The sequence below is a fragment of the Phragmites australis genome, chromosome 1 (assembly GCF_958298935.1).
Source record: "Phragmites australis chromosome 1, lpPhrAust1.1, whole genome shotgun sequence".
Taxonomy (NCBI): domain Eukaryota; kingdom Viridiplantae; phylum Streptophyta; class Magnoliopsida; order Poales; family Poaceae; genus Phragmites; species Phragmites australis.
Window position 1 is genome coordinate 52,927,539 of NC_084921.1, and position 27,352 is coordinate 52,954,890.

The 27,352-nt window shown below is 44.2% G+C and overlaps 2 protein-coding genes and 1 pseudogene across 3 annotated transcripts; 2 read left to right on the forward strand and 1 right to left on the reverse strand.

Annotated features, from left to right (window-relative positions):
• The first annotated feature begins 2 nt into the window (after positions 1 to 2).
• LOC133890817 (signal peptide peptidase-like 3) lies at positions 3 to 2,781 on the forward strand (annotated as a pseudogene).
• Positions 2,782 to 5,287: 2,506 nt separating this feature from the next.
• Positions 5,288 to 8,370, forward strand: LOC133927199 (protein YLS7-like). 2 transcript variants are annotated; one of them, XM_062373555.1, is made up of 4 exons: positions 5,288 to 5,445; positions 5,520 to 6,004; positions 6,168 to 6,445; positions 7,276 to 8,370. In XM_062373555.1, the coding sequence occupies exons 2-4, from the start codon at positions 5,557 to 5,559 to the stop codon at positions 8,071 to 8,073; spliced, it is 1,524 nt and encodes a 507-aa protein (XP_062229539.1). In that variant the 5' UTR covers positions 5,288 to 5,445; positions 5,520 to 5,556; the 3' UTR covers positions 8,074 to 8,370. The 2 variants fall into 2 exon arrangements, with proteins under 2 accessions (XP_062229539.1, XP_062229547.1); XM_062373563.1 differs by having other exon boundaries at positions 5,298 to 5,445; positions 5,531 to 6,004.
• Positions 8,371 to 14,010: 5,640 nt separating this feature from the next.
• On the reverse strand, positions 14,011 to 15,287 carry LOC133890822 (uncharacterized). Its single transcript, XM_062331404.1, has one exon. The coding sequence runs from the start codon at positions 15,077 to 15,079 to the stop codon at positions 14,201 to 14,203; it is 879 nt and encodes a 292-aa protein (XP_062187388.1). The 5' UTR covers positions 15,080 to 15,287; the 3' UTR covers positions 14,011 to 14,200.
• Between the last annotated feature and the right edge of the window lie 12,065 nt (positions 15,288 to 27,352).

The window sequence follows — 27,352 nt, forward strand, 5'->3', positions numbered from 1 at the left end:
GCATGGCGATCTCCACCTCCCCTCCCCGCGGCCGCGTCGCCCTCCTCTCCGTCCTCTTCCTGGCGTGCCGGGCGCTGGCCTCGGCCGGCGCCGATTCTGAGTTCGAGGACGGCACCTCGCCCAGGTTCCCCGGCTGCGACAACACCTTCCAAAAGGTCTGTGTGTATGGACGTGGACACTGGTGTCGTGCCGTGGCCCGTGCGTGGCTATGCATTGATGTCACGAACACGAATAAAGAAATCCGCTGATTCGCGCGCGCAGGTGAAAGTGATGTACTGGGCGGACGGCGACGAGCGGAGCAGCCTGACCGGGATCACCGCGAGGTTCGGCGCGATCCTGCCGTACACCGCGTCCGACAGCCAGAAGCAGCACGCCGCCGTGCCCAGCCCCAGGAGCAGCTGCGCCAAGTCGTCCGACCAGCTCGCCAACTCCGTAGCCGTGGCCGAGGGCGGGCAGTGCACGTTCCTCGAGAAGGGCGAAGACGGCGGAGTCCGGCGGGGCCGCGGCGTTGCTCCTTATCAACGATGCCGATGGTCTGTCATGCTGTGCAGTCAGCATTCCCACCGGCCATTGCATATATACGCAGACTCTCGTAGCAAAACGTGCATGGTAAACGGAACTAATCGGAACAAGTTGTTTCTGTAGATCTGGAGAAGATGGTCTGCACGGATAACGACCCGCCTCCCGACATCTCCATCCCGGTGGTCATGGTATCGCACTCCGCGGGCTTCAAGATTCTGTCAGCCATCGAGGACGGGGCAAAGGGTCAGATCTAGCCAGCTGCATTTCTTTCTCCTGTGTTTGTGCGCCATGATTATGATAACTAATTTGTGGAGGTCGCTTGTAATTTTCAGTGGACATTCTCATGTACACGCCGGAGAAGCCGTCCTTCGATGGCGCCATACCTTTCCTCTGGATGATGGCCGTCGGCACAGTGGCCTGCCTCTGTGTGGACTGTCGTCGTCGTCGGAGAAGAGGTGTGTGCACAAATTTCGCGCAAATTTGTGGCCAATGTTGGGTAGAGTCTCGTTTTGCAAATCTTTTCTTTGAAAAGATAAATACAAGGGCGACTCTAATCAACGAAGTCCATGATCATATCATCTGCATTTGAGCATTTCCATTGAGATGAATGGGCACATTTACAATGTGACGACTTTAGGCGATTGTCTTCTTTGTTCTAGCCTACTAAGAACGCTCCTTCACTGGGTGGAGAGGAAGATCCCGAATCGGAAATCGTGGAGCTGAAAACTAAAACCGCGCTAGTGTTCATCGTCACGTCGTCGCTTGTGCTGCTGTTCCTCTTCTACTTCAAGTCCAGCTGGTCTGCATGGATGTTGGTTTTCCTGTTCTGCCTCGGTGGTCTCCAGGTACGTACCAAATCTGAAGCAACTTTCTTCAGTTGATCAATGAAGCTAATGCCCTTAATCACTTTAAGTTATTTCTGATGGCTCGTCTATTTTCAGGGAATGCACTATGTTGCCTCAACTCTCGTTCTAAGGTGCGACCACTGACACCAAAACTTTTGCATTGTTGCACCACTGATCTGGATGGTACTAACTTTAACGGAATTGAGATGATGTGCACAGAGTATGTGACCGGTGTCGCGATGCGAAAGTGAAGCTTCATGCCATAGGGAATGTGACGGTGGTGACACTGGTCATCTTGCCGTTAGCCCTGATCATCGTCGTTTACTGGACTACACACCAGAGTTCACCGTTTGCTTGGGTTGGTCAGAACTTCATGGTAAGATGATGTGCTTGTGTTCTAAGTGCAGTGTGCTCTAGTCACAAGATTATGTGGTATTTTGCTCATCAGTTGTTTGTGCTCACTGACATATATGATTCTTCTTGTTCAGGGCATCTGCATGATGATTCTTGTATTGCAAGTGGTCCATATGCCGAATATAAAAGTAGGGTCGTTATGGACATGATCTGGTTTAATACTTCATCCACCTTGTCTACCTCTCTGACGAGCTTGTCATTTTCAGGTTGCATCGGCTCTCCTTGTCAGTGCTTTTTTGTATGACATATTCTGGGTGTTCATATCACCCCTCATATTCAAGAAAAGCGTCATGATCACAGTAAGTTCTTTTTTTCTACAAAGGGTAAATATCATGTTCTAACCGTAGTCTAAACAAAATACCGTTCAGGTTGCTCGTGGTAGCGATGATGGGCCGAGCCTTCCCATGGTACTGAAGATGCCAAAGGAGTTCGATTCATGGAATGGCTATGACATGATTGGATTTGGGGACATTCTTTTCCCAGGACTGCTTGTTGCTTTCAGTTTCAGGTAAAGAACTGAACTGGACTCTGAATCCATCTGCAATTTCAGTTAAGAACAATCGACTAGTTATCAGTTGTTTCTTCTCCTGAAATTTACTAACTGCACTTGAGTTGCAGATATGACAGATCTCACGTCAAGGACTTGACTGACGGTTATTTCCTCTGCCTAATGATCGGCTACGCCTTTGGTATCTAGTAGTGAGTTTCTGAGTTGCAGTCGCAGAAGAACAATGATGCTTACACCAACAATGTTATGCCAATGCAGGCTTGTCATGCACATATCTTGGCCTGTACCTAATGAAGAGTGGCCAACCAGCTCTGCTCTATCTTGTTCCTTCAACGCTAGGTACCAGAGTAGCAGTCTGATGCCGTTTTCGACATTGCGGTGCATAATATGCAGTTCTGACAACTATTTATGCAATGAAATGGTGCAGGAGTCATCGTCACGCTTGGCGCTAGAAGAGGGGAACGTAGTCAGCTCTGGAATGCGAAGGCATAACTTGTGGAATGCGCCTAGTTGATATGAATATGATGGCATTGGTTGCAGGCTTGAAATGGACTTCGGTTTAGCTAGAGATGCGATCATCAATCTGATGGTTATTGTAATATCATGCCAGCCATCATGCATGAACCTTGGTTGGAAATTTTCTCTGTCTCAGTGTACAGTACTACCCACGGAGGGTGATTACTAGCCTGCTGCAGAACACTGCCTGTGAAAGACGTTAGCGTGATGTAAATTTGAGCAAGATTAGATTGTCTTTTTTCTTGATATGTGTAAGAAATGTAAAGTTCCTATTATCATTCAGAAGCTGCTCCAATTTTTTCCCTGCATGTTGGATGTAAACGCTGAAACAATATTGGAAGCTTAGGGCTTGTTTGACAGGACTTCAGATTCTCCTAGAAACGTTTCGGTTTCAGATTCTTTCTGGAAATATTTCTCTGGTGAATCACCCTCAATTTTCTGAAAATGTTTGGCAGGGATTCTGGATTCGGATTCTTGAAGAAAAATGATCTGAGTGATTCTCGAAATGGGTGAAACACCATTTTGAGTGATTCTCCTCGTAGTGTTAAAAATGAGAAACGTTTCAGGTGATTCAAGGTGAAACGTTTCACGTTTTGATGCGTTTGGCAGGGATTCTAGAGAATCAACAGAGAATCTGAAACGTTTCTTGCAACCAAACGGGGCCTTAGTTACATTTAACAAAAAGGAATAATGTGGATGATCGACGGCATACAACAACCTTAAAGAACAATAAAATGAGGAGAAGAGAGAACAAGGATTCCAAACCCTGCAGGAAGGCAAGAACGGCCAGGGCTTGGACCCGACGCTACCATTCCTCCAATTTGCTAGCTTGGTTGCTTCGAGCCATCCACCCACTTCGTCATCGTCAAAGCCTGTGCATGCCTCTCCTTTCTCTGCTCATGTCGGCCCTAGTGTGCTACCTTTACTCTTAGATGCCGCCTGCATCGTCCCTCTATTTCTAGGTTTGGCTGCACCGACCAACAATCGCAGGTGCTGCTCACGCCGATCACCAGTCCTAGGTGTTGCTAGTAGCGAACTTTGCTCCCAGGTGCCGCACGCACCGCCCTCCACTACCAAGTAAAGCGCACACCGAAGGTTACTCCCAGATGTTGCACACCCTACCCTAGATTGCTCCTAGGTACAACACCCCTCCTCCTAGTGTTGTCACCGCCGGCTCCTCCTCTCTCACTTGGATGATTTTAGGGATGAGATCAATTTAGAAATGAACTAGGTTTGGGTTGATCTAGGGTTCTATTGAGTTAAGTGCAATGTGGATAGGGTTATAGGGGTGGCAGCCGGGTTAAGGGGTGTGGTCAAGGTCTAGTATAGTCAATAGAGGGGTAAAAAGACTTATAATGAAAAGCTAACATGATCATGGTTTTAATGGTGATAATTTTTAACAGATGTAACATAAGTGGTATGGAAATGAAGAGAAAATTAAACCAGTGGTAACAGAGGAAAATGAACTTTTTTATAATATATATGGGTTGAGTATAATTTCCAATGACATACGAAGAATTCTCTCAAAGTTTTTGTTAAGATAATGCTTAATGCTAAAGTGTGGGATCATATATCAAAAGGAAAATATGGATATTACTTTAGCATTTAGTTAGTGGGACTCGATGATCATTACTCCATTAGACACAAAGCGCATAAGGCCATCTCCAGCAGAGGTGGTAAATTTGCAGATTCGGGCGCTACAGTGATTTTGCGGTGCACTGTTCATGTACTGTAGCAAGTCCAGCAGAATCGTTATCCGGTGCTACAGTACGCTACAGTGTTGCTACAGTATGCGGAGAGAGAAATTGGGACTGCAAATTTGCGGAGCTACTGTAGCACCCGCAACACTGTAGCACAGCTGTAGCAGTACTGTAGCGACAGTGCTAAAAAGAGACTGCCAGTGGGCCCGGAGGGAGAAAACAATGCCTGTTACTGTAGCAACACTGTAGCACACTGTAGCGGTGCTGTTTACAGAGGCTGACAGCGGGTCCGGAGAGAGAAAAAGAGGAGTAGAAGGTAGAAAATAGGGTAGCTGTTGGAGATGAAAAAATAAGGGATGCTGTAATAGTGATATGGGATGCTGTAATAGTGTTTTAGAGGATGAAAATTTAAGGTAGCTGCTGGAGATGACCTACTGTTTACAGAGGCTGACAGCGGGTTCGGAGAGAGAAAAAGAGGAGTAGAAGGTAGAAAATAGGGTAGCTGTTGGAGATGAAAAAATAAGGGATACTGTAATAGTGATATGGGATGCTGTAATAGTGTTTTAGAGGATGAAAATTTAAGGTAGCTGCTGGAGATGACCTAAACATGTGCTTTGTATCTATTCGACTAGCCACGGGCTCATAATATAGCCCTTGCAATCTGATGTACTAACAATAGAAGAAGACCATTCTGAAATAAATAGTACTGCAACAACTATAATGTAATCTGAACCAGATTCCATCTTCTGTGCCAAAGTAGAGTGTTTACCACTGAAAACTTACTTTAATTAACCTCATCAAAGTTAACCACCTTCCCCTTCCACACCTCTCTCTCTCTCTCTCTCTCTCGCTCGTCGCTTCCTCCTGCAGGCTCCGACCACGAGCACCGCCGCTCCCACTTCCCCGCCCGAATCCGATCCCCTCCCCAAATTCCACGCTGGTATGCCTTTTCTCCTTCGTTGGTATCCATCGCTACTGCTTTCTTTTGTTGGATCTAAGTTTCGTCGCGCGTAGATGCCGTTCAGATGGAAGGATTAATCTCGGAGCGGCCATGCCCATGAGCTTGCCGGGGAGGAAGGCCGCGGCTGGGGCTGCCGGAATCCGGCGGTGGCTCATCACCGTCGTCGTGTCGGTGGTGTCGCTGGTGCTGACCCTCGCCGTGATATCGCTCTCGGTGGCCTCGTCCCTGCCTCGGACGTCGCTGTACGATTACCTCCCTGTCCTTGCTAATGGCCTGGGGAAGCTGCCGTCTTCGGTTCAGCATGCTGATGGGGGCAAGAACGATGCTGCAATTGATGCCCCATTACACGGGGAAGTGTTGCAGGGTGGCCAGGAACCCTTGGTGGAGCAGAATGGTCAGGGTGGTGACGTGAATTCTAGCGAACGGTCTGTGCCTACAGGAACAACTGACAGCAAAGCGCCGGATCCGGTTGCTATCGGTGATGCCACGGCGAAAACTGATGATGATTCAGCAAATGGGTTTCAAAGCGCTGAGCAAGGTGAATTGCTAGTTCATTTCCTTGAGATTTCTGTAAAGTATTTTACTAACATGAAATGGGATGCTATTTGTCATTGTACCGTAGTAATTTGTTAAATTTATCATCATATAGGAGTGAATGGGATAGCAGAAATTGATCCTCCTTCCACGCTGTGATTGTACAGGTACCTGTGATCTATACCATGGGGAATGGTTTCTTGATTCTTCTGGGCCACTATACACAAACAACTCTTGCCCTATCATTACACAGATGCAGAATTGCCAGGGAAATGGACGACCGGATAAGGACTATGAGAATTGGAGATGGAAACCTGAACAGTGCACCCTCCCGCGCTTTGATGCATGGAAGTTCTTGGAGTTGATGAGAGGCAAGACACTTGCTTTTGTTGGGGATTCAGTTGCTCGGAATCAGATGGAGTCCCTCCTTTGCATTCTGTGGCAGGTGAGATACCTGCTGATGCTGTTCATGATCTTACATTTGCATTATATAATTCAAGATAACCATAACCTGTCAAATACTGTTTGTGACTAGCTTTACTGACCTATATGTTTTCCCTATGAAAATTGATATATAAGTACAAAATCCTAGTCGTTTCTACTGATAATTTACCCTGAGTCAGGGTTTGTTCTGGAGTTACGGATGAGCCATTGTATTTTATTATTATTTTGACTTTTTTTATTTTCGATGCTTGCCCATAACAACATTATTTGGAATTTTGCGTTTAAAAATAAAATAAGCACTGGCTCCACACAGTTTCTCTGTAACTTGGTAAAAACCACCCAGTTTTTGGTAGATTTACAGCCAAGTTGACCGCCCTCCCCAAGTCTTGGCTAGTGCTGAACCAAATAAGGTGTTATTGTTGTCCGCTACCAAACAGATAGGAAATAACTCTGTCATCTTTAGTAGAAGTCTAAGTCTTTTGAAACCCTGGTTTAGAGTTTAGATATTGTAGTCGGTTCTTTGTTTTCCCATGGAATGTGGAAGAATTCGGGATAAAATTGTAAGATAAGCTTTACATGAAAATCTTATCAAAGCTGAAGAACTATTACTGATGAGCAAAAGAACACAAAGTAATTGGATCCTTCCTTGCATACTCCTATGGATAGGAAGCTCTATGTCTTAGAATTGCTTCAAAGTGTGTACTTCGTCAGCATATGAGGCTCATATTTCAGAAATTCTTCTAGGAGTTTGGTAGACTATTACTAAGGTTAGTCGCTTTTCTTTTCTCATCGTGTTGAACATAGTCATCTCTATACTGAGCACTTTTATAGGTAGACGTCCCACAAAACCGTGGCAACAAAAGGATGCATAAGTGGCTCTTCAAGTCAACTTCAACAACTATAGCTCGTGTCTGGTCTTCTTGGTTAGTGCACAGGTCAACTGAAGCGGTGGGGATTGCTCCTAAGGGTCTTGATAAGGTTTTTCTGGATATCCCTGATGAGACCTTCATGGAGTTTCTCCCAAGATTTGATGTACTTGTCCTCTCCTCTGGCCACTGGTTTGCCAAACGATCAGCCTATATCCAGAATGGGAATGTTGTCGGAGGGCAGCTTTGGTGGCCTCGTCAAGCAGGAAAGATGCAGATCAACAACGTTGATGCTTTTGGTGTCTCTGTTGAGACATGCCTGACTGCTGTTGCGACCAACCCAAATTTCACAGGTCTAGCTATTGTGCGCTCGTGGTCACCAGATCATTATGAAGGTGGAGCATGGAACACTGGTGGATCATGCACTGGAAAGGTCAAGCCATTGGATGAGGTGGTGAGGAATGGTTTTACCGACGTGATGCATGGAAAGCAGGTTACAGGCTTCAGGGAGGCAGTGAAGAATGCAGGGAAACACGGTTCCAGGTTGAAATTGATGGACATAACCGAACCCTTTGCCTTCAGGGCTGATGGGCATCCTGGTCCATATAGAAGTCCTGACCCAAACAAGAAGACACAAAGAGGGCCAGATGGAAAGCCTCCACCTCAGGATTGTCTGCATTGGTGCATGCCAGGACCAGTAGATACATGGAATGAGATGTTGCTAGAGATTATACGAAGAGAGTTCGAGAGAGATAGAAGCTGAAGAAAAAACTTGCTGGCTACTTTGTCACATAATACATTTCTGCCCTGCGAAACATCTTGGCATGTATTACATAGCATGTTGTTGTTTTTACCACAGATAGGAAGGAACATAGCTTTGGGTACGTAAAATTCACAATATTTTTTTCTGACACATTCTTGGACATACCATTTCTTGCCAAATTTTGTGGAGCTGAAAACCCAGTAGTGTAAACTGATATTAAGTGCTCTGTCTGTGTACTAGTCAGCTTGGTATAAGAGAATGAGAATATAGCAGGTGAAAAAGAGCTCATCGTTTACTGTGATAGATTTTAACTGCAATTTCTGTGTTTTTGCAAAATACCGCTCTTCCGCTCTATGTTTTTGGTTTTAACTGCATTTTCTGCTTTTAATTGCAATTTCTGTATTCTAGAAAGTGCATAAATGGTTTTTGGTATTGCCTAGAGACATGTCTTTTCGTTCAAATTATTATATGATCTTGCTATGTTATTTCAGAAAGCAAGAGTACAAAAAGGTAAAAAAAAAAAGGTCTATTCTCTTACTACTTGTCAGTTCGGTGGAGAATGCTACTTTTTGGCTGCAGAAACAGCCTATTGTGACTACCATTAGTTTACTAGGAGCAGGTTGCTGCATCTAGGACTCTCGAAAGCCTTTATACTAATAAAATGTGTGAAATAATAAGTGGCATTATGATCTGGAATATGTAACCTGATGGGGCTAACTGATCAAATGCATGGTTCCCAGGTGAATTAGGCATCAATTACCTTCTTACTGGATGTGAAAAAGACAGAGGTGAAAGTGTAATAGATTACTGTGTTATACTGGATATCTAGGTAATATACTCAGTATTTGAAGTGTAAATTTCTAGTGTCAAGTTCCTCCAGAGTCATCTCTGTGAAAGGAAGCTATTTGAATGTCCGATTGCTCCATGAAATTCAGTTTCAGATCTTTTGGTTCATCAGGAAAAGAAGAAAGAACGAAAAAGAAGTACGGCTCCTGCCAAATCCTATTCCCAATCATGAGCTTAAACAATGTTCATGTGATGTGACCCTTCTCTAGTCAGTAACGTCAACTGCTGCAGCGACGAAGGTAACGTCAGCTGTCATCGGAGTTTTGATCTCATCTATTAGGATTTAGGAGGTTCTATGCCTGGAATATGCCACTTGGCCTTTGGCCCCATGTTATCTCTTCCTCGAGCCATTTTTTCCAGCATTTTTCTGTATGATATTTTGAAGAGTTAATTTATGACATAATATCGTCAATCGGATGCTCTTTGCTCCTCTTTTTGGTAACCATGCGAACAGCGTGTTAATAATCTACCCCTGTGGGGCTATAAACAATGGGATTAGCACATAGTATGAGGCAGGACGTAGCTGTTACCGCGTGTTTAGCAACAATAAGACTAGTAGCCAGAACGAGATCAATTGATGTGTCAGGGTAGGCCAAATTATATATAAATATATTTTTTGAAACGAAGCAGGCCAAAATATTATCAAATTGAAGTACATAGGAATAGCCATTAAGAACTCGTGCCTCACAAATCATAATTCCAATTGGCAGTTATCAACCCGTCATGAATGAAGAATCATTCAGCAATCACAAGTTGGAATTTAAAAGACTTTCAGAAAAACAATTCAAGCAATTCTCAAATCTCAACAAGTGTGTTAATATACAGAATTTGGGACACAATCTTTGACCTGATGGACATAAGTACGTGTGAATGCCTGATACACCGTGTGTGCCGGTTGGGCATGGCTAGAGGGACTGTTAGTGTAAGTGTACGATGAGCTCCTCACCTCATTGGCTAGCTTTTAGGTGTAGAAAAATCCTTTCGATTCTACATATGGTATCAGAGTCAGATGCCTCGAGTTTGAATCTTAGCGGACACAATTAAATAAAAAGTTATAGTCGACTCCAGCAGTGAATAAGCGATAGTGATAATCTAGGATTATCATTGCCGGTTCTAGAACCGGTAGTGATTGTACATATCAGTGTCGGTTCTTGATCTCATTCCGATTGATTTGTATGGTTATCACTGCCGGTTCTATCTACGAACTAGTAGTGATACTCAATCCAGGAAAAAAATAAAAAAGTAAACATTCATGTATTAATTTAAAGGAGATTAGTATTACTAATGATCATATTAATATTGTTTATATTAATTACAGCAAAAGATGCCATCATATAGACGACAACGCAAAACCCTAACACACACGAAAACCTTAACGCGTGTGTTGTCTAACCTAGCTAACTAGCTAGCTAGTATTCGTGCTCGAGTTCGAACTCGACCCATAAATGGAAGTTTGCGATCTCATCCTTGTCATTGTCGCCACCATCGTCGCCGCCACCGTCGTTGTTGTCGCCATCATTTTCCTCCTTATCATCCTCCTCCGACGAGCTCGTCTGGGCCTTCTTGGCCCTCGACGGCTCGTCGATGAACTCATCCCACACCTCGTCATCCGACAAGGGGGATTCTGGCGGCAAAATGCTATAATCGGACGAGGTGGGCGATGCCTCCTCCTCGGACGATTACACAGGTGTGGGAGAGAGAGAGAGAGAGAGAGAGAGAGAGAGAGAGAGAGAGAGAGAGAGAGAGAGAGAGAGCAGAGTGAAGAGGGAGCAAGGATCGCTAACATTTAAAGTTGCGCATGTGAAGCCTAGCAGTCGCGCGCGTGAAGACGTATGTATTTTGAGGATCACTGTTGGCTCGTAAATCTGACCAGTAGTGATAGTTATTATTACTGTCGGTTATTGTTTGCATGTTTTTTAATGAGCTAATATCACTGCCGGTTAGTAATACGAACCGGCAGTGATGTATCACTAGACTATCGATTCGTATTACTAACCGGTAGAGTTAATCATTATCATTGTCGGTTATTACTATCTTGATTTTTTATGTGCGGCTGAATATAAACCAGTAGTAATATGCTATCATTCTTTTGTGAGGTGATGGTGTAGCACCAGTGGCTGGGGGCAGTTGTATCAATGCCATACACAATGTCGTGCTCTTCTGCGGTGTACAAATCGATGGTCACAATTTAAACACTTTTTTAAAGAATAAAATAAATTATATATATTTGGAAAAAAAAACTATATGCATCAATATCAATACTATATCCTAACCGTGGAAGAGTTAGAGGCCTCTCAGGGGCCTTGCTACTGTAGCAGTAGGCCCATATGTGTGTGTATATATATATATGTGTATATATGTATATATGTATGTATGTATATACATACATACATATAGGTATACATGTATATATATATATACACGTATATATATACATATATGTAATTTTTTTTCCAAAAATTTTAGAAAAATGTCAAAATAAATATTAGTTACATTAATAAATCAACTGAAAAAAAATCTACAATGCAAAGAAAAATATCTAAAACTCAAAAAAAATATGAAACAATTTTTTTTAGGTTAGTATTACTTTCACCTACATGTTAAAACTATGTGCATGCATAAAAGTACTATTGTTTTCTCTATAATTAATTTAATGTGTTTAACATTAATAATTTTATAAATTAAATATTGAAATGTACAAAATTTGTGAACTTAATTTTTTAGTCTTCTTTTGTCGTGCTCTACACAGCAAAACAACAAAGGGCGCGGTGTACGCCCGCCAATCAGACTAGTGTTATATTGTTAGAGGAGTATGGCACGACATATAGATATAAAGCACGACATATAGATATAAAGCACGACATATAGATATAAAGCACATGCACTTATCTAATTCTAGTGTGGTAGTAGCCAGTAGGGGTGGGAGAAAACCAAGAAACTGAAATAAAAAATCTAAACCAAACTGAAATAACCATTTTTATTTACTTATACGGTTTTTGGTTTTAAGATTCTTTTTTTAAAATTGCTCTATTCGGTTTTTGGTTTTTAATTTCCAAAAACCATACTTACATAATAAACCGAATTGTTGTGTACCCCCACTGGCCCAACGTGATATCATATCCAAAATTAGAATATTTGACTTAGTGTTGGGTTTATTGTGAATTTGTCATGTTGTATGCATGTATAGTTATATCTGTATTGCAATTGTATGTGTATTTGCCTTTCGTATACTTGAAACTTTCTGAAATGGGTGAGAGATGTTCAGAATTTCGGTGCAAAAACCGAACCAAAATATATCAGTTATTAGGTCTGTTTTTTCATTTTTCCTTGATTATTTTGGTTTCTAGTTTTTGGAAACGATTTTTTTTAAAATCAAATAACTGAGCCGTGATGACCACATTAACCGATTGCCCATCGTAGCCAGCCATTTTATAGCCCTGCTGATTGATTGAGTTCATTTCTACTGGTTAAGCGAGCACTTTAATATTATCTAAAAGAGTGAGTGTTCTAATGGATTATATTCCACTATAATTTCAGTATTTGAACCCGCCCACATGATACGCAACAGCTACATTAGTTGATCATATTTGTCCATACTCTGAGACAACCTTGAGCTTAGCTAAATTGTGACTACAAACGAAACAACCCCAGAAATATATGATGCTCAGCATCTCTCTCGATGCATCTGGGTCAATGACCCAATCTCCGTACTTATCTAGTCGATACGAATGGGAGTCGATTAAATCACCAACCGATGTTTGATAGATAATTCACAATTGCATTTCACCGTCCGACGATGGAGGCTGGAACCATCGGAAAGCGAGGTGGCACGTCGGCAGATCGTCCGTTCCCGGCTGCCCCCGCCTGACAGGTGTGCAACGTCATTTTCCCTCGCAGCCAAGCTGTAGCCGTGGCTTCAAGGGGGAGCCAGTCAGGTAAGGGTGAAGGGCCTCATCAGCCAGCCGACTGCTGGTTGTTTCGAGCGGCGCTCGCGGTTTCTGATCAGAGAGACGATTGGGATCATGGGATGGGCGCGCATCTGTCGACAGGATGATAGGTGGGGTTCGTAGGGCTGTATTGTATATTAAAGTGGAGTTATATTTGTTGAAAAAAATATATTTAATTTATTGTATCTATCTGATCAAATTGAGCTGAGTTTTTATTTAATTAATTAAATATAAAATTATATAAAAAATTATAATTGATTATTCATACAAATATGATTTTACGATACTAAGTAAATGTACCTATCTTCATAAGTAGATGCATAGCTTATATCCTTATATCCACGAACTAGTCACGAAGTGAAGACTATATATTTATATCCTTGAATTATATTAGATTAGTAAATGTGACATCTAATTATATTTTTCTTTAATATTATAAGTATTCACTAGACAGGCTTGAAAAGATTTCATCAACCAACCGCACTTAAGTAACAAGTCTCGTCGTCCGTAGTCCTTCCCCCACTATTCCCTGATCCATCTAACTCTGGACCACTGAGTTGTTTCCGTCGCCTTTCTCCTTTCCAATCCATTCTGTTTGATGCCAATAGTTTTTGCATTTTGTTGTATGAATTTTCTGGACTGATCAATTTTGATGCCTCTGCTGCATCAAAGACCATCGCGGTTTATGCTGAAGCCTTTTTTTAAAAAAAAATCTCTAGAATCATACTGATATGAATTGAAACCATTGCCTGCAGACCATTCCTCCAGAAACATACGAGTCTCTGTGCAGTGCTTACAATTTTAGGCATCTTTTTCGGAGCTAAGTATACTGACAGAATAAAATTTGGTGAGCTAGGCGACAAGATTGTTACTGTAGAATTGCTACCATGCGCTACTCAGGATGCTGCTGGTTTTTAAAGAGAAAATATCAACCACAGGTCACAGTAAGCGGAGTCTTCCTTTGTTTGCATTATTAAATCTCGTCGCCGACAAGCACACTGCAACTAAAGCATATAAACAATGCTATCATGTTATCGATGCTAATCCGATATAACAACTTCTGGCCGCCGCGTACATCGTTTCTTCGTCTTCTTTTCCCCTCTTTTTGTTGATCTTTATCATGTTTTCTAAGGAAAGATCAGGCTTGAGTACATAATGATTTCTCATATCACTTCTTAAAAAAAAACGATGTGCAAAAACAATTTGCTCTTGATAATCTCGAACAAAAAACCTCTGTACAAGTTTGAGAGAAACTCAAAGTCGAAATGAAACTCTCCCACTAATCTCTCTACAAGAAACATCTTTCAGTGATCTCCCCGGAGAAGAGCGTGAAGCTACTTAATCCTCGCTGCCGGTACGGTGGCCGGAGGCGTAAAGAACCCGACGGCGCGGCACTTGATATCCAACCCGGCGGCGCCGGGCATCGGCATTGCCCCGTCGGCCACCGGCGAGGTGATGGTCGACCGCTTGTAGGGCCCGAGCCACTTGGCGAGCATGTACCGGGTCTTGCGCCACGGCGGCACGTGCAGGCCGTGGGCACGGAACGACCGCCGCGCCGCGTCTGCCGCCACGCGAACCGCGCGCCCGATGGACTCCTCCCGCGCGACCACCGGCGCCGCCGGCACCGCGGCCACGATGGCCGCGTACTCGGCCGTCGCGCGGGCCACCTCCAGTCCCGCCCGGAAGTCGGCGTCCACAATGTACCTGCTCCTCGCCCCCCTCGCCGCCGGCGTGACCACGTCGACGTACTCGTACGTCCCGGCCGTGATGCCGCCGGACGCCTCCCACCTCGACTTGCACACGCCGGCGTCGTACCCCGCGGCGCGCAGCCGCCGCATCACGGCGCGGCGTAAGGCCGCCCCGTGCGCCCGCAGCGCCGCCTCCGCCTCCATCGCGGCCGCCACGGCTGCGACCAGCCTGATCCGGAACATGTCCTCCGCCGGCGGCGGGTCAAGCAGCGCCCGCACGGACTCCTCGGCGGCCCCCGCCCGCTCGAGGCCATTCGCGTCATCGGAGTCGTACTCTCCCGCACCCTTGGGCGCCGGCCCGGCTCCCTCCTCGCCGCCGCCGGCGTCCGTCTCAAGAAACGCCTGGACAAGGCCGGAGAGGCACGCGGACGCGTCGTGGTCGCTGCCGCTGCTCGTGCATCCCGCACCGGCATCCCCGCGGAGGCGCGCGCGGACGGCGTCGTTGAGGCGGATGTACACGGCCATGTCGCCGGCGAGCGGCCTCGGGCCTGTCTCTCTCTGGGGGAGGTGGTTTGAGCTGCGACCGGTGGCGGGGGGAGGTCGACACCCAGCGACCCGGGTTTTATAGGGTGGTTGGCCTGGCGAAGAGTGATCAACACAGCAGATGAAAGGGTTTATTCCCTGGATTAGTGCGGGGTGGGGGCACTTAGGTGACACGATTAATTATTAATCTGTTTAAGAAATGGGATTTGAGAAGTAAACCATCGAATATACTCTCGTGATTGGCGCTTTGGGGACGCTGGCCGCTAAAAATAGTGCCTTCTAGCTAATTCGGTCGTGCCCCGCAGTGGTTTAATCCCGTTCCACGGAGTTGATGACTACAATCCGTTACCTCTTAAGTTGCGTGCTAAAGGCTGTAATCTATTGTTATCTCTTGTTTAGGCAAATCCTAATGCTTTATTTCTTAGTGATATTTTAGAGGAAAGAGATAGTAAGAAATTAGGTTTAAAAAATAGGTAATGTGTAGAGGAGAAAGAGTAAGAAATTGTGATTAAAAAATATGCATCAGCACTGTGTAGAGGAGAGAGAACAATGGGTAGAGGAGAGAAAGTAAAAAAATTGGGGTTAAGAAATAAACATCTTATTTTTAACTTTAATTTTTTACTCTCTCCGTTAAGATATAACTCAAAAACAAAACATTATAAGTTGAGATTTAACAAAACAATTTATTGTCTCACAAACATCTAGCATTGCTAAAAAAACTAGTTTTATTCTATAGGAAATAAGTTTCATCTCTCTGCTATTTAAATAGCTTACCACATTAGTATTTTGCTTACGTGAACATCTAATTAATACCTAAGAAACCAGCTATGTTGAAGCATTAAGAGAGACTTTAGTGGCTTCTACTTTAAATATTTAATTATGTTAGTAAATTTAAGTTAGTATGAGTAGCAAATATGCCATACATTAATCTTAGTATATATGAATGTATTTCTCTCTCTTATCTTCTCCTAGCACCAATTGATAGATATATCTGCGATGAGGTGCAAGGGGTTCTATTCGACCCGTATGCGCACACCCTAATTTTTTTGACAAAGGAACGGAGCGGGTCGGCTCCAAATCGAAGAGGTCCAATAGGAGCAGTGACCCCATTGACCCATGGGTCGAATTGATATCCCTTCGCTCAATCGAAAGTTTGTTGTTGATACATATTTGAGATAGTTTCATGTGTGCCGTTAAAAACATCAAAATCCTCTATTTGTTATTGAAAAAAATACTCATTCTATTTGTGTCACTAGATAAGATTTTGCTACCCTTAGTATCACTACCGTAAAAATGATTGTTATGTATAGGTATAAAAGACTCGTTTACCCTTTCCTCTTTGCTACGTCTCTCCCTCCGCCATTTTTCCTCTCTAGCCGAGCTGCTGCTCCCCGCTCTGCTACACTCCTTCCAACGAAGGCTCTGTTGAGTGCACAAGGGGAAATGGTTCTTGTGCGGTAAGAGAGAAAAGGGGCAAAAATGTCTTTTTTGATGCTATTTAACTGTTATCTGACCGACAACAGGCCGAAATGGCATGTAATGGAGCGAAGAAGTCAACCGATGGCCAAAAAAAAAAAAGATCACTAATTTTTTGGTAGTAGAAAAGGAATTTTGATGTTTCTTTGTGGCAAAAAAGAATTATATCTACATATTTCTACTGCCGACCTTTTCAGCAACTGCTTTGAGAAGTTCTAGGCACGTGATTCCAGGCAATCATACCATTTGCATTTTTTAGCTTCACGGTGATGGTAGAATAAAAAAATTCGTCATAGTATGTATCGTACTGCCAAACTCGTATATTTTCTACCGTATTTAGAAGCGACCCTTTAACCTCTGAAGGATCAACCTACAGTCCATACTCGCAGTCGTTTTGGAAGAAACGAAGGTTCAATTTTCTCTCTCTCTCTCTCTCTGGAGATCGGATAAATTGGGGCAAGTTTTCATTCAAAAACCAGTGAGTGACTAGGTAGCCAGATCAATGAACTTACGCTGAGACTTGACAGAGAGAATCAAAAGTGATCACCATCGCAGTGACAAGGGCGCAGGGATGCAGGAATGATATATCACTCCATCATCATCCGTTACCTCTTGAGTTAGGTGCTAAATCTATCTTTTAACACATTCTACTTTATTCCTTAGCACCTCTTTTATAGGTACTAAGATGGTTAAATTAATTAACTTTATTGCTAAAATGAAGTTAGGACCGGTAGCAAACTTTAGCATTGGTACCATACATTTTAACCTTACTACCCGTGGCTACATTCTGTAGTATCAGTGCTAACATATTTCTCTCCCTCTTTGCTTCTCTTTAGCACCAATAGATATACATGCTTTTAGGTCTGTTTGTTTGCCTGAATTCTCCTAGGCTGCATGAGCGGATACATATAATCTTAGAAAGAAATATGTTTGGTTGTCTGTATCCACTGTTTCTGACTGCATGAGTGGATGCAAAAATATGCTCTCATCCTGATTGAGGGGTGAAGCTCAATTTTAGTTTCACTCCTCAGCCTGGCTCGACGGATGCAGACACCGCATCCGCTCATGCAGACGGGTCAACTTAATAGTGTCACAAAATTATCTTCATATGAGTAACCATATATGCATCCGCTCATATAGACGAATCTACTTGTTAGTGTCATAAAATTATCTTTATACGAGTAACCAATCACAATATCAACTCTAGCATCTACTTATACAACTTTAAATTCAATCAACTAAACAGAATATCAACTTATTGCATCCGTTTATAACTCAAATAGAACCAACCAAATACACTTTTTTTCAACACATATATCTCCATTTAACCTACTTCCTATCCACTTACTTATACCATACAACTCTATAAAACCATTAAAACAAACAAACACACCCACAATGGGATATGTCGCGGCATCGCGGGCTTTATCCTCTGTCGCGCGGGGCTTCGAGGTTGAAGGGTCGGAGGGACTCGACTGGGCAAGGTCAGCGTGTGCCAGGTGCATGGGCCCCGCGTTTGGCCCTCGGCGCTGCCGCGGGGACGTGCCCATGCCTGCGACCATGCGACATCGCTCATAGTCACGGAAGGAAATTCTATAGAACCCTTTACAGAAAGACCCCTGTGAGACCCTGATCTATGCCATCCTTTCCTTGATCTAACAGCTGACGCGTGTAGGAAGAGAAGGATAAGAGCACATATCGTGTTAGAAGAGGAGGTCTTTTGAAAGACTCGATCTTATAGAATTTCCTTCCCCTGGTCACAACACCGATATTGACTTGCCCTTTCGTTCTCGGGGCACCGGGACTCGCTGCATCTATGGGCGGAGGATAGTTGTGGCAAGGGGGGTCGTAGCCCCTGGTCCAACAAATTTTATGTATTTTATAGTGTATTTTTATTTGATTCAACAAATTTTATGTATTTATAGTGTATTTTTAGCTTAGTCTTTCATATTTTATTGGTTCCGCCCCCTTTGTGATTCAGTTATAGCTTATTTGGCTTTACTGGCTCCTATGAATTTAGATCTAAGCTCTGCCACTGGCTGCATCCAGCCCTTTCCCTCTGGGAAGGCGCTGTCCCTGGTCTCCGGCCTCCCCAATGCCCACCTGACATGCGTATATACATCATGTAAGCGTAGATTGTTTTTTAGTTGTTGGTGAGAACGGGTTTACATGCAGGTGTGAGACTTGATTGTTAAACTTTGAAGACACAGATTTCATATTTGAGAACGAGTTTAGTCCAAGTTTGTCATGTTGAATGGCATGTGGATGGCGAGCGTATGGAGTAGAAAGCAACGTCGTATGTGAGTGTCATACCTACAAAACATATTCATCGTGTTGAATGGTATGTGGATGTCGCACGTATTGGAGTGGAAAGCAACCCCTTATGTGAGTGCCACACACTCACATGCGTACGGAACACGTGTGTTGTCCCGTAGGAAGAAGATCCATCACAGGTCACAGGAGTCCATCAGTTGATCTGCCCCCCTCCTGTAAACCCGTTGAGGAAGGACGACATACGTGACCGTCCGCCACGGACGATACACACCCCGCGCAGCATAAGGCCCAACCCAAACACGTATCGGGGACTTCGATCGAGAGTGACGAGCGGCGTCGGTGGGACAGGAATTATTAAGGTTAGTCGCCAGTTGTTATTGGGATAATTGCTCAGTTGTCACTCTGATTAAGTAATAATTATTACTGAAGATGATATGGAGACCACCTTAAATCTATGCATGTAGAGCATGATGACAAATGGAATACCACCGGAGATCACCGGTGGGGAAAGAAAAAACGAATACCCCGCGGAGGACAACTCACCCAGCACCAGGCCGGCCCACTACCCCGGTTCAGTCCATGCCGAGATTAACCCCCCCCCCCCACCCCATGCGTCCGCGTCTGTGCCAGCCAGGCCACAAGACCCGACCCACCGTTTCGCCGGCCGCCCCACGCGCTCCGCCGGTTTGCCGCTCGCGGTTTCAGCGGAACCAATCCCAACCCAACGGCGCAAGGAAAGGACCAGCCAACCCCGCCCGCCCGCCCGCCCGCCCGTTCCGCGCAGGCGCCACCGTGCCAGCGCGCGCGCGCGCGGACGAACGCTCGTGTTTGTTGTGCCGTTGTGTGTGGCCTGACAGGAAGGCGTTGCCTGTTTCAGAAACGAAACGTCGTCCACGTGCTGCGGACTCCGGGAAGACGTCCAAGTACGTCGAATCTGTTCACGGATCATGGTCTTTGGGCTCGTTGTAATGGCGCTTACGCGCACTCTCTGCTGCATCGTTCATTCATCTCAACGGCTTGGCTGAACGAGCGATATGGATGTATATGTACGTTGCGCATCAGGACAGAAATTTGGTTTCATGCATGGGTGAGGCCGATCGATGAAGGGGAGAGCTTGATCGCATATGGGGTCACCTAGGGAATATTTTATGATCGTTATAAACAAAGTCTGTTGTTGCATGGATTGTGGCAGCGCGCGGAGATCTGAATGAACAGCAGAAGCTACCTACGACCGAGTGGATATTATCGCCAACTAATGGCACGAATAATAGTTGGTCAAGTATCTATTGATAGAAATTAAGCCGCAGCAATGATGCATGGTGGCCACTGGCTCGTCTGTGACAATTTTGGGCGACATGGACAAATGGCACATATCGTGCACGCATGAGCATGCAGATAATAATCAGAGTCGCACCACTACTGTTGTCGTTGTCTTCGTACTAGCTAGCTAGTTTGTATAGTCATTGCTACGAGGGTTGTACGCTCGTGAAGTTTTCTCTACACGCTGCTTCACTGTGGATCACAACTCACAAGTAACCTAAGAACATGATGTATTTAGTAGGGATAAAAGCAAAAGCTGAGCAAGAATAAATCTGTATATGTGCATGATGGGGCCTTTATATTGATCGTCAGAACCGTTGCCTAGCTAGGCAAGCAACAATACGGGATAATGCATGATGTGGTACGTACATCCTTCCTCTAGCTCATTCACACGATCGAGTTGGACTCCAACTTGAGCGCGCGACTTGTGTGGGTTTTTTTTAATAGGTTTTTCGCGATGTAGAATTGTAACCTTAGAAAAGTTTCCTTCACAATGAAATTTGACCGTCTGGCCGAAGAGTCGGTGCCCCGCGCGCCCGCGAAGAGCCTTCATCCCAGTCACCTCCAAGTCCCTAGCATTTGACGTGGGAGTCACGCTCGTCGCTCGCTGACACGTTAATATTGCGACCTTATCTACAGGCAGGAAATCGTCCACGGAGCACACGTGATCGCGACGACTTTTTCCAATCAGCATCGAAATCACCACGCGTGCATTCTAATCCAAGTCAAACCCGTCAAACCACCAATTAAGACGTTCAACTATCGATATTGCAATGCGGACGTAGGATATATACTTCCTCCGATTACAAATATAGATCGTTCTAGACTTGTGTACAAGGATTAAAAAAGTAGATCAAATGATCTTGTTACTCTTTATTTATTTTGTATTAGAAAAGATAACTCATTTATTTGTGAGAGTGGTAGTATTTATTAAACAAATATAAGACAGGAACAAAAGAGAAAAATATGTATAGAAATTTGAGAATGACTTATATTTAGAGAATAGTTGAGGGAGCTAAAACGACCTATATTTACAAACAGAGAGAGTATTTAATAGCGGATAAATGCATCTTCTACCTCAAGAAGAGGTGTTCTCCCCTCATTCATAACCCAAAAATTGAAGAAGGAGCTAAGGAACTCCCAGGTGTACCAACCAATAGGAGGCTGAGCCCCACGTTCAATCCACCTCTAATTACAGTACCTTGTTTTCAGAGGTGCGACTATCAGCTGTGCTCCTTTTCAGATATCTGTTAACGGTTCATTATTCTTTCAGGTAAGTGAGTTTTTCTTTAGATATCTATGAGGCTATGCTTTTTTCATTAGTTATTGTTCATACATTCATGTTTTTTTTTTACGTAGAATTAACTATAAAGCACCTGATTTGTCGTGTAGACGAGTGGCATCCTTTGGGTTCACATGGTGTTTATACAGTAATTGCTTCACCAGAATAAAAAAAAAATTATGTAAATTAGGTTAAATTGGGCCTAGCTAAAATGGGTATGTTCTATAAATATTACTACATTAATTGTTTGTCAAGAAAAAATGTGATAAAATTACAGAGATAAGCGAGAATTCTTCTATGACAATGCTCATTACTATTTTTTTCCCTTCCTGGGATTGCAGATGGGAGTGATCATGTAGATATGTTAACGGTTTTGTCCATTTATAAGCAGAATAAAAGAACTGAGGGGGTGTCAACAACAGATATTGTTGGTACTAATCCTGCTTTAGTATTTTCTTTTCTGTTTTTAATGTTAAAGTTTGCTTTGCTAATCATGATATATAAGTCTGAAACAGCGAATATCTAGCTTCTAAGTCTCTGTTGCAAGTTATTTGTTAAAGTGTTGATTGAACATCAGTTGTGACCTTGTAGTACTGGGAATACATATTGAACCGGCTCAATCTGAGAAACAAAAAGGATATATTGACTTTATTGTCATCTCCTGACATGTTAAACACTATTGTGGTCAGCCCTTCTCAGTTTGCCAATTTTGTTCTAATGGACAATTGAAATGCTTTTAACTTCACTACCGGATTTTGATACACGGCAAAGCGCTAAAAACACTCGGTATAACACTGTCGGCATACACAGTGCCGGTAAACAGCTGTTTGCCGAGTGTTTTATGTCGAGCACTCGGCAAACATATTTGCCGAGCGCCAAATACGACACTCGGCAAAAAAACCGACCTAACGGCGCCAGGGCCTTAACGGCCTCTTTGCCGAGTGTCTAATGTATACACTCGGCAAACCCGAGGACACATGGCGCTCGCGACTTTACCGAGTGTCCGTGGAATACACTCGGCAAATCACATCACGTTTGCCGAGTGTATTGGAGGGTACTCGGCAAAGTGAGTACAGAATAGCGCCGAGATAGCACTCTTTGCCGAGTGTATACACTCGGCAAACCGGCATCCAAAATGCCAGTTTAAACAGCCTTGTGACACGTGTCACGTTTGTCGAGTGTAACACTCGGCATATCCTTATTTGCCGAGTGTAACACTCGGCAAACTGTTCTATACCAGACGGCCAATTGATCCATACCAGATTCAAAACTGTCGCTGCAATTCAAAACAATTTATATATATCTCACAGATTACCATATTTACATAAACATCACATAAATCGTCGCATAAACATCACATAAACCGTCGCATAAACATCGCAAGTGACACAAACATCACAAATTGTCGCGACAAGATAGCAAAATATAGTCCAAACAAAAAGAAAATGTTGCAGGCCGTAACAGACTCCACACTTGATTACCACCTTAACCTGCATCAATCAAGGAGCAGAAACACTAAGTAAGAAGTATGCATTTGAAAGTAAACAAAAATGCTAAGTATGGATATGGGGTTACAAAAGTAAGTTTTCAAAGTGAGGAGAACAAACCAAAGTGAGGTGGAGTACCAATGTGCGAACCTCCAGCTCCAGGCGTATTCGATCCCTCTGATGGATACTGCACAAAGGAGGAGATAGTTAGCACAACACTCTATGGTTGTAGGAATGGCAATAAGGGTGATTACAAGGTTATAAACTAACTCACAGGAGTGTGTGGAGCCTGTGGAGCAAGTGGACGAGAAGGGGTTGGTATCGGTGGCGGAGTTTGGCCCATTGCAGCATAAAGGGGCGTCATCATCGCATACCACTGGGATCGTTCTGCCGCCATCCTCTCCTCGAACGATCTCTCTAATTCATGCCGGAGCCTCCTTTCTTCATCCAGCTGGGCCTACATTATGTCATCACAATCTCATCATCGTTCCAATGCAAAGCATGTAAAGATCGTGGAGGATGAATGAAATAGAACTAACCTGGATTTCGTTCATCGCAATCCGTGTAGGCTCTAGGCGAGGACGTATACCCGGACCTGAGCTCGTGCTCTGAGCTCTAAGCTGAGAGAGAGAGGGAGTGGTGGCCGTATCGAGTGTGCCGTCGCCAATCCAGAACCGGCCATGTTTCTTGCCTCCTCCCGCCCTCATAACCACTTCCCCATCAAGATCATGCTCGCTCGGATCAAAGTCTGGGCCGTGGACCTCCTTTGCCATCGATGTGTATCCATCCAGGCGAGCCTTGACGTTCTCGTTGCTGTACGCTGAGGCCGGGTCATTCGGGTCATATGCAACCCCGTGCATCGCCTTTGACTTATGGGCCAAAGCATAAGCCTTGAACTGGGAGAGAGGCTGACCATCATTTTTTGCCGACTGCAACAGAAAAGCAATAACATTCATAAAGGGGACGCCCGCACAGAAATTAAGGAGAACTGAGCTTGGGAACAACAGATGCTATTGCATACCCATCTAGCCGCGAAACTAGTCAGGCTGAGGTTGCCTTGATGGTGTGGCGCGCCAGGCATCAACAATCGCCTTTCCCGGCAAGCATTGTGACTCTCCTCCCACTCGGGAGCGCACCACTTCTCCACAATCACCGTCCAGCACGGAAGGTCTCTTGCGCACCACCCCGGAGGCACCTAAATAATCAAGTACATGATATATAAGAAGAAGAAATTAAGTGTTAGTAATCTAAGGAATAATAAGCTTTAATGTACTTTACCTGCAGGTACTGCTCCCTGGTCAGAGATATGGTCCTAGCGTCTTTTTTTGTCACCTTCGCTCCAAGGTGTTCCGCGTGAAATTTGATCACGGCCTGGACGCGCGCCTCGTAGTGCATATCCTTAACAAGCTTCTTGGCAGCTTTGTCGACGACAGCAGCTTCCCTAGCCTCTAAGCCCGGCTCGCATCTAAAAAAATCCTGCATATAGACGCGACGGATCCAGTCATTAGTTAAATAATTTCCATGCGATTAGTATTGACTAATGTAGTGCGAAAGAAACTTACCCACAGCTCGGCCTTCACCCGCTCGGCTCTATTGGGAAACACCCTTCCCTCCCGGTCACGGGCGTCCGGCGCGGCTGCATAGTGGGCCCATGTGTATGCCGGCTCAGTTACTCCGCCCAAAGTAACCATGCCAGGGAACTTCTCCTTGATCAAAAGTCCAAGGATGCCGTTTACATGGCGTGAGTGGTCACCCTCTCCAACCCTCAGCCAGTTTCTGCACAAGTGTAAAGGCAATTTATTAGTATGTGTTGAAATATTGAAGATACAAAGGCAAAAAAAATAGTGAGAGTAGAGAGAGCCATTTACTTCTCCCCATCTGGTCGAATGAGCGGGCGTCTAGCCATTGGCACCGGTCGCCTCGGGAGGCTAGAAGGACCACGCAGCCACACACGAGAAGAAGTAGAGCTAGAGCTACCCCCTGGTCAACCTGCTCCTCCTCTACCTGCTTCTCCTCATCCCCAGACTGAGTCGCAGCCGTAGGTATAGGCGAGTCAGACTCAGACTCAGCCGCACCTAGAGGCGACTCAGTCTCCTCCTCAACAGCAGGTATAGAAGGACCTCCTCCACCCCTGCCTCCGCCTCTCGGCCTTCCTGGAGGTCTTCCCCGGGGTCTCTTTTCGGACCCGTCACCTGCATCCGTGGCTTTCCCCGTCGCCTTTTTGTATAGCGACGTCAACTTCCTCATACCGCCCACCATGCTTCAATCACTTCCTATGAGAACGAGTAAACCAATTAGTACGGATGTTACAACTTGATGTAAATAAATGAAGCATACTAAAAAAAACATGCTATGAGAAAGAATAAATCATACAGTTATTAGAAATAAACATACAGTTATTAGAAATAATCATCATCATCGGGATCAGCTGGATCATAAGTCTCATCATCACTATCACGCGTGTTGAAATGATCATCCTGATGCTCGGGAGGAGGAATGCCGTCATCATTATCATTGCCTAAATGTAACCGCTCAAGTAATTCCAAGTCCCTCGCATTCTCAACCTCGTCTTCTTCGTCCTCGTCAGCACCAGTTTCATTGTCTACTTCCATGACCTGAGCTTCCGTCAAGTCGATCTCAAAATTCCCTGTGAGGCCATCTTCTTGAAAGAATTCTCCATCATATGTGTTGGGGTCTATGTTGTAATCTTCATTGTTTTGGACTGGTAGTTTACCGTGTGGCGGTACCTTGTACACAACATCCCAACCCTTAAGACGCTGAACGGTTTTGCACGGGTACGAGAGATAATAAACTTGCGTGGCCTATTGAGTGTAAACGCAAGAACACTCGGCAAACACCTGAATTTTTTTTTTGCTACAAATGCACTTAATGAATTAAAAATAGCAAACGGACCCCAAAAAATACCAGATTTTAACATCGAATATGCTATGCTGTATGTTGAGTGTAGAAAAAGTTTCAAGGTCAAACGACGATTGAACCGTCACTTCGGCTTCAAACCTGATCCGTTCCCTCTCGAAACAACGATTCTTCCTCGGAGATGCTTCAGTTTCTAAGCATCGTACGTGATAACTTTTGCGAAACCTTCTCAAATTTTTATCACAGCCTCTACGTATCATATCATGACGCTATGGCAAGTCTCATGTTTTTCAGACTTCGTTTGTTTTTTTTAGAATTAGAAAACCAATAAGCTACATGTTGGTGGTCGAGTGTTGCCGCCCAGATGTTTCAAATTTCTTTTCATTTCTTGGGTAAGGCCTAAAAATAGACTCAACAACATGAATATGATTTTTCTACCCATTTTTGTTCATTATTTCATGTACTTGCAGATCAAATTTGACTTATATCCATTGAAATGCACTTAATGAATTAAAAATAGTAAACGGACCCAGAAAAATACCAAAGTTTAACATGGAATATTCTATGTTGTATGTTGAGTGTAGAAAAAGTTTCAAGGTCAAACGATGATTCAACCGTCACTTTAGCTTCAAACCTGATCCGTTCCCTCTCGAAATCACGATTCTTTTTCGGAGATGCTTCGGTTTCTAAGCATCGTACGTGACAGCTTTTGCTTCTTCCACTTTGCAAGCATTGAAAATTCCTTCTTTGTCTGGATGACAGCTGGAATGATAGTATATAGCAGAGAAATTCCTTTTTTAAGGCAAGCAAGAAGAATTGTCATTCTCCTTTGTTTGTGAGCTCAGCTCATCACACGGTAGCATCTCTGACACATGTTTAGAGCACAACTGATTCCAAGGGCCGCTCCCAGGAGTCCACATCTGCTGCATCTCAATCTTGAAGCACGACTGAATTCTAACTCCAAGTTCATAACAATATCATCCTTAAACCATACTGCAGTAGTACCGAAATCGATGTGTGGCGGCCCTTGATCGGTTGTTATTACGAGAAAGAAAAGAGAACAAAAGGAAACCAAAAAGAAAATAAAGAAAAAAAATAGTTTGCCGAGTGCCTAATATCGGGCACTCGGCAAACATACATGTTTACCGAGTGTCCGTTAGACGACACTCGGCAAAGGGGTGACTCACCGTCAGACGCCGAATGGAGGGACACGTGGCGCGTTGTTTGCCGAGTGCCCGAATTCGCCGAGTGTTTTTTCTCTTTTTGCCGAGTGCTAGTGTTTGCCGAGTGTTTTTTGATGAATTTACCGAGTGCTTTCGTTGGGAACTCGGCGTAGGTGGCTGTTTGCCGAGTACCCGATATAATGCACTCGGCATACATGTAGGCACTCGGCATAGGCCTCGTTTCCGGTAGTGCTTCTTATACGTTGTGTTGTTTCTTATACTCGGCAAACAGCTTTCAACTTTACTTACCAGTTCATAGCAAATACATAACACCTCTATACAGGCATAACACTTTTGGCCAGTTTGCCTTATATAG